Genomic DNA, 7,024 nt, shown 5'->3' with positions numbered 1-7,024 from the left:
TACCTTCTGTGTCAGACACCTGAAAGTCCTTCCCAATGATGTACGAGGACCCAGTTTTAGCCTGGAGTGATGTCTGAAGGATGTCTTATTCCAGACATCTACTGTGACTCATCTGCCCATGAGTTCCCTTCATTCCCTTTATAGCCAGAGGAGAGCAATGAACACTTTGGCATCATTAGGCTGGAGTGGACATGTTAAGTGCTTGGATGACTCTGGCCTGGAAGTGTCTATTTTGTTCTACTATTTTCCATTAACATATACTAATTTCCTTTCCATTTTCTTGAGTTAAATTGTCCTTTTTATGTCCTTTTTATGTCCTTTTGTTCCTGAAGGCACCAAGAACTCTTTGACTTTTCTGGCAATCTGCATCCTTTGAGGACCAAAGTGATGCCCATGACAAGCAGTCACTACTAATTCTTTCTTCTGTCTGTTTTTTGAAGTGATGTTCTTCCTAACATCAGCTTTCCTGGAAATCATTCATCTCTATTGGTTCTGTCACTGCTTTCTCACAACACTGTTTTCAACTAGATACTCGCAGGGAACTGATGCTCCGGAGTGACAAGTTAATGCTGATCCCTTTCTTCCCTGTTTTTATTTTTCTTCCCCAGAAAAAGGCCTCTCTTTGCTAGGGTACCATCTGTGCAACTACACCCTGACCAAAAATGTGTTTAAAATGGTTGCCTACCAAAAGTCCTACGAGAGAAACACGTCCTGTGGAGGATGGATACCGTGGATGGTGTGTCCCCAGACATACTATAAAACCCAGTATCGTAGCATTGAAGTCCCTGAAACCATCACTCTCACAGATTGCTGTGAGGGATATGAACAAGTTGGACTCTACTGCTCTCTAGGTAAGTTTTGGTCAGATTAAGAGTTGAAAAAAGTGCTTCTTGTGGAAGAGCATTCATCCCATTCTGGGACATAGGTTCCTGTTCACTGGAACCAGTGAGTCTGCAAAAATGTGGAGTAAACTTTGTCCAACAAGGTAAGGAGTAGACATGAAAGACTAAAGCTCCTGATTCTTGCTCTTTGCCACAAATTCACTAAAATTCCAGGGGATCTTGAAGAAGGGACCCCCTTGCTATCCCCCCAGGGGCTCCTTACCTGTCCTGGTTAAGGCCAGTGTCCCTGGCCAAGTGCAATAACTCCCCTGTGCCTGGTGCAGTGTCTGTTCTGAGCCTGTTTCCATTTACATGGGGAACTTTCTTGTCAGAAATAATCCAGGATGCATTTAGGATGACATCTCCTTTGATTTGAAGCAGGGTCTGTTCCCAGAATGCAAACCCAATTTTGGTTTAGATTTAAAACAATCTGTGACCTCAGGGCAAGTCAGTACCAACTCCTTTCCAAACAAAACTACACCAGGGCCCATTTTCTCCTTGGTTACCTACGACTCTGGGGAAGGTCTGAAAACTGGTGAACCTTTTGGTGGATCTGATCTAACTTCTGAGAGTTAACAAGGCTCTACTCAGGAAGACTTAACCATCTTTGTCTCAAGATGGAAGCTTGTTCCCCTTCTCACGTCAGGGCTACCAGTTGTCAACAAGAAATTCCCAGTTTTATTAGAACTTGAGACGTAGATGGAAGAGATTCCTTGGGGAACAGGAACTTCTTTTTTTAATGGATAAAGTTACATGCTTTTGAGCTGAATAGGCATCTTGGATTAGCTAGGCCGGCACTGAACTGTTCTGTCATGCAGAAAAGTTCTGCAGGACGTAATTTAATCTCCTATTTTCAGTGTGACATCACATTTTCTCCATGTTCCCTTTTCAGTATGGACCTGGGCATTTACACAGTCACACACTGCAACAGCAGATTGCAAAGGAAAGGTCCTATTGCAGCTCTGGCCCTTGTTTTGGGTCATGAGACTTGGGTGACTCAGATCTGTGGGAATGTCCCCAAACCTGCTCCTGCACCAGATCATATAACGTGGCATGAGAGGGTATGAGCCATATATCCTGTCATGGGATCTGTCAAGAACAATGTGTTCATCCTACTTTTAAGCTGCTTCAGAGCTTTGGAAAAAGAGCCTCCCAGCAATTTTTTTCCAGGTGTTTTCTCAACAGTAGTAGAATATCTTGTCTAGCAGGAAAGTGCTTTTAAAAGAAAGATGGGAACACAGTTGTTGTGTTTTACTTGTTCCTAAAATTATTTGCTATAGAAGAGAAATTAAAGCATAATTAGAGAGACATGATTCTTAATTTAGTGTATCCTCCTGTTAGTTGGCTCTGTGGCTGTTGTGGAGTGTCAGCCACAGCAAAATTTGGCCTCCAGGTTACTGTGTGTCCAGGCAGTCTTGTCAGACTGGCAAAGGACCCATTGTTGATCATCTGCATTTTCCAAATATCAGTTCTGCACTGGAGAAAATCTCCAGTATGTCTAATTATTGTCAAAAAATTACTTTAGTAAGGTCTTTTTGTTATACACACATGTGCATTCGTGTGTGCATGCATGAGTCAAATGACAAGTCTGAGAGGCAATCAGAGAAAATGGCCTCAATTCTGTAGTGCAAGGAGAGAGCTGTACCAGCTAAATGTGGAAGAGTCACTTGCTAGTTGTGAGTATCACAGTTTGCACAAGAAACTCAGGTGTTTTGAAACTCTGAAAATCAAGACCATCTTCTTGTCTGGGAAAAAAAAAAGCATCCTGGAAACACTTTAAATATTTTTTTTTTCCTAGCAAAATTCTATGTATTTTAGAGGCATCTCTAAGGATATTTTGGACTTGAGAGCTGTTGATGGGTTTGTTTCATCTAAAAGGAACAAATCAGTACATCTCCTGTAAACCTTGCAGAATTTCCACTCTGCCCTTACCACATTGCTGATGGGCACTCTGGGCAGGCTTGTCCATGAAATACTGTGGTCACCTTGACTCTTTTTCCTGTCAAAGTTAATCTGTGAATATTTTAAGCAGTAGAAGGATTTGAATGGCTTCTAGGTGATTTCCGTGTTTACATTATTCTGGTATCTTTGCTTTTCAGGGCATTAGTCATAATTTCTGTGAATGGTAATGCACTGTCTAGACACAGTCTTAAATAAATGATGAGAAGAGAAACTGGAACTGCTGAAATTACTGCACAGCATGCTGTTGAACTACTGTTATTTTTTCCTTGACGTTATCCATGCTGTCATGTTCTTCATCCTGCTAGGGGTGGAAAGGTCTCCATGACCTTTCCCAGCAACCTGCTCCTGGCCACTCCTCACCTTTTCTTCCTAGAAGGAAACATTTGCCCCTGCCTGGGATATGGCAGGCCCTGTTTTCTTACTTCTTTAATGATGGGAAAAAGTACCTACATTGTTAAATGACTTTGTAGTTCTCACTAGTTGCCCATCTATCCATTGGGACAGCATTACACAAATGACTTCAACATTTTTAAATAACAACACAAAAGTGAATTATCTAAAAGTTAGGAAGTGCTAGAATTAATTCCAAAGGTGGAATTGAATGAAACAACCTTTTTTTTCTCTCTTTGGGCCTGTGAAGATTAATAAACTCTTTTAATTACCTAATCCAGCTCTACCGTGCCCCAAGGACCACATTTCCATGTGGTGCCCAGGGATGATGGAGCCCCTCTAAGGAGCTCCCCAGCAACATTCCATCTTGACCTCCACATTCAGTGCATGGTGCAGTGCTCTGCTGAGCCTCTCAATGAAGAGAGAATTATTTATCACCTCTTAAGGTGAATCCTGGGGGATTTACACGCAGCAGTTTGTCTTCACACAGACTGCAGGAAGCGAGGGAGGTTCTCTGTCTTTCACAGATGGACAACTGAGCTGCAGGGATACTGAGATCAATCCATTGTGTGCCCACTCTCAGACACCTTGGGGGCAGTTTTAAATTTTTTTTTAAATTTATTTTGCTTTTCAGAGTGCTTAGAGCTGCCTTTAACAACTTGTGTGGTTGGGCCACAGAGATTCACATCCTCAGTGGTGACTTTGAGCAGTCCCTCAACTGCTTGGCAGGTCCAGGGCTGCAGGTCAGGCTCATGGACCTGCAAAACCCACAGCTCTGAAAGGTTGTTTCACCTTACAAAGCTTTCCCAGAATCTTGCAGGTAGAGACAGGATGTAATTCTCCAGGCTAATTTCCAGCTGCTTGAATGGATGGTATAGTTACTTCTGCTGGTGACTGGCTGCCTGCCCACTTTCCAGCACAAGATGAAACCAGAGAGCTCCTCATCTGTCACCTAACCCTGCTTGATCCCCAGCTAGGGAGGGAAAGAGTGCATCAGCATGCAATGAACCCTGGTTTCTAAGCACACAAGTCTCTAAAACACTGTTTTAGTTCAAGTTCCCTAAGCACACTGTTGATCTGTTACCTCCATGAAAAACACCCTGAAATAAGAAGGCCCAGCCAACTTTAATCCTGGAGTTTCTTAACTTGAGAGTGTTTGATTTGCAATGTTAAGGTCACACTTTTAATCAGGGTGCTCTTTGTGTGCGTAACTCCCTAAGGTTTTCAGAAAAACCACTGTAAAGTAAAAAATGTTCATTTTTGGAGCTCAGGAAGCTCCTCGGCAGGACTGGGACATTTTAGGACCAGTGTGTAGATGTTCCCATGCTGACTCCAGCTGGAGCAGTGAGGAGCTGTGGCACAGCTGTCCCTAATGCTTGGGCTGTCACCAGAAAGCCATGGGATGGTGGTGTCACATATGGGCAGTGTTACAGCATCAGCCTGGGGTGGGAAGGTGCCAAAATGCCCTATGGAATTTCACCCAGGAGCAGGTGTCTCTTCCTGCCCTGCAGTTTGGGTCCCTTGTGTGCCCTCAGCAGCTGCAGAAATGTGATTATGGGCATCAGAGGGTCTGTCCCTGCCTGTTCCTTGTAGTGTCTGCTTATGGGAATCCTGTCTGGGAAGTGTCTTGTCCCTTTTTGAGCCCACTGAAGCTGTCTGCCTCCACAATCCATTTAGGTAAAGAAATGTGTGCTTTTACTCCTTTTATTACTGTGGGCTCTGGTGAAAACCAGCTCTGCTTTCACCTTGCCCTCTGCCTTCGGGATTTTGTAAACCTTGGTCACATCCCCCTCAGCCTCCTCTTTTTCAAGACAAAAGTCCTTGTCTTTTTAGTAGTCTTTTCTTACAAGTCTTTCTTTGAAGGCCGTGGTCCCCCCTTGTCCCACAGCTGCATCCTTGCCAAATTTCAGCCCATGGCTTCTGAATATGTTCTAGTGGATGACAGAGCTTTCCACAGGGAAGGGTGTTAAATATTTGTCAGATACTGGACCAACACACAACCCAATTAACCCTTGGAGAAGGAATTAGGATGGAAAACATCCACGTGAGCAGGTAAAGTCTACCAATGCTCAAAGTCCCACAAAACATATGATGAAATCTGCCAGTCTGCCTTTGGAACAGACTTTGCCAGGGACTCTTTCTATAATTTCATGGATTTGTCTCCACCTTCTGATACCTGAGATGAATGAAGGGTGCTGGTCCCCCTGGCTCTGCCATACCCTCTGGATGAACCCTGTCCCCTCCAGGTGGAAGGAGGGAGAGGGAGGGTATCATGGCTGAGATAATGGTGTCCTTCAGCATCAATCTCCAGGGAGATCCCTCCCTCCTGCAGCCACAGCAGATCCAGTGGCTCTCCAGTGGGCAGGCTGGTAACTGACCTTTGGTTGCTAAGCACTGGGTGCTGCAGCTCTGTTTCCATACATTTGTGTAAATAACAGAGGAGAAAAGCCTGTACTTGGTCCAACTGACAGAGGAGTTGGCTGGCTTGCTCCCCAGTGCTGGCAGCGTTGCTTGGTAGGTGACTGTCCCCAACGTTATTGAAGTGGAGAGCATAAACTGAATTTTCAAAGTGCATCTGGTAGAATTAGGCAGAAATGTGAAGTGAATCCACCCCTGCTTCCGCTGATCCGAAAACGATGACCTTTTGATTTCAGATAAATGGCCAGGGAGGCACTGGGCCAGGATTCAATAGTGTTTTCTGAGATTGCATGTGACTCATTAAGCCATTTACACTGCAGTTAAACAAGCAAAAAAAAAAAAAAAAAAAAAAAGAGACCCAGGTGGAAAAAATTCTGCTTTGAACCTCAAACCTGCTTGAACTGCACCTGAATCTGAGAGCTGGAGGAATTCACATGCTTGGGTCCAGCTTACCAAGATCCACCTGGTTTTGAATAGTAAGGAGCACTGATGAACAGGGAATATACTAATACAGGGAAATCCCTTGATGCTCTGGTGTGAGAGGCTGCTTAGCTCCCTGCACAGGAGGCTGGGATGGAGCAATCACATGAGACAGGGAATGTCTGGGAGACTCAGCTAAGGGCATCTGAAGCCATATCACACCTTATTGTGGTTTTAGACTGAAAATCAGGAAGAATATTTCCAGGAGTAAGACCTGTTTGGGGGGACAGCTCGTAGTGCCAGCCCCAGAGCCAGAAGCAGAGGTTCCTGGTCTATAATGGGAAGCAGAATGGGATTCCTGGGACTTGCTGGACCCAAAGTAAGTTGAGTAAGATTGCACAGGGTCGATTTTTTTTTTCTTGTCCTATGAGGCCTATGACTCAGAGTGAACTTTGGAGGCAGAGTTGGTCCTGTGAGAGACTAAAGAGTGAGTTACTTTGGTTTACAGGCATGAAAAGGCCCATAACAGGCTGCATTAGGTAGGAGGACAAATCCTGCTCCCTTTAGGGCAGCCAGGCATTCACTGGGTTTGGAAATAGGGACAGAGTTTCCTAATTTGCTGCCCAGAGCTCTTGTGGGTCTCACACCAACTCTCTGTGAAAGGTGCTCAAAGCCTTGTTAAAGCTTTTGCTCACTGGATGTGTGCACACAAAATACACGCACACAGCGGATGAAATACAACACAAAACAGTGTGGGAAATGCCATCCCATGTGCTCTACATGCAGATCTTTAAAAATATGCGTGCAAATAACCTGCATCCTACTGAGACATCTCAACTCAGTGTCTTCCCTGTTCCCCAGCATCTGGATTTCGGAAGGTTTTTCAGTGGAGGTAACTCCCATCATTAAATTATGCCTACTTTTCACAGTTACCTTTCAGAGGCCCTTGACAG

The 7,024-nt window shown here is 44.4% G+C and overlaps 1 protein-coding gene across 1 annotated transcript in view; it reads left to right on the top strand.

Moving 5' to 3' along the window:
• The first annotated feature begins 616 nt into the window (after positions 1–616).
• The window catches only part of LOC113998881 (uromodulin-like 1), a 44,937-nt gene continuing 38,529 nt past the window's right edge, over positions 617–7,024 (top strand). The window contains exon 1 of the mRNA XM_039385795.1: positions 617–851. Within this exon, the coding sequence (XP_039241729.1) occupies positions 674–851 (178 nt within the window). The 5' untranslated portion in view covers positions 617–673. The remainder of the gene's footprint in view (positions 852–7,024) is intronic.

The sequence above is a fragment of the Pipra filicauda genome, unplaced genomic scaffold (assembly GCF_003945595.2).
Source record: "Pipra filicauda isolate LSUMZ 115617 unplaced genomic scaffold, ASM394559v2 scaffold436_size1054928_pilon, whole genome shotgun sequence".
NCBI classification, from domain to species: domain Eukaryota; kingdom Metazoa; phylum Chordata; class Aves; order Passeriformes; family Pipridae; genus Pipra; species Pipra filicauda.
Note: the sequence above shows the minus strand (reverse complement) of the source record. Positions and strands in the feature narration are given on the sequence as shown.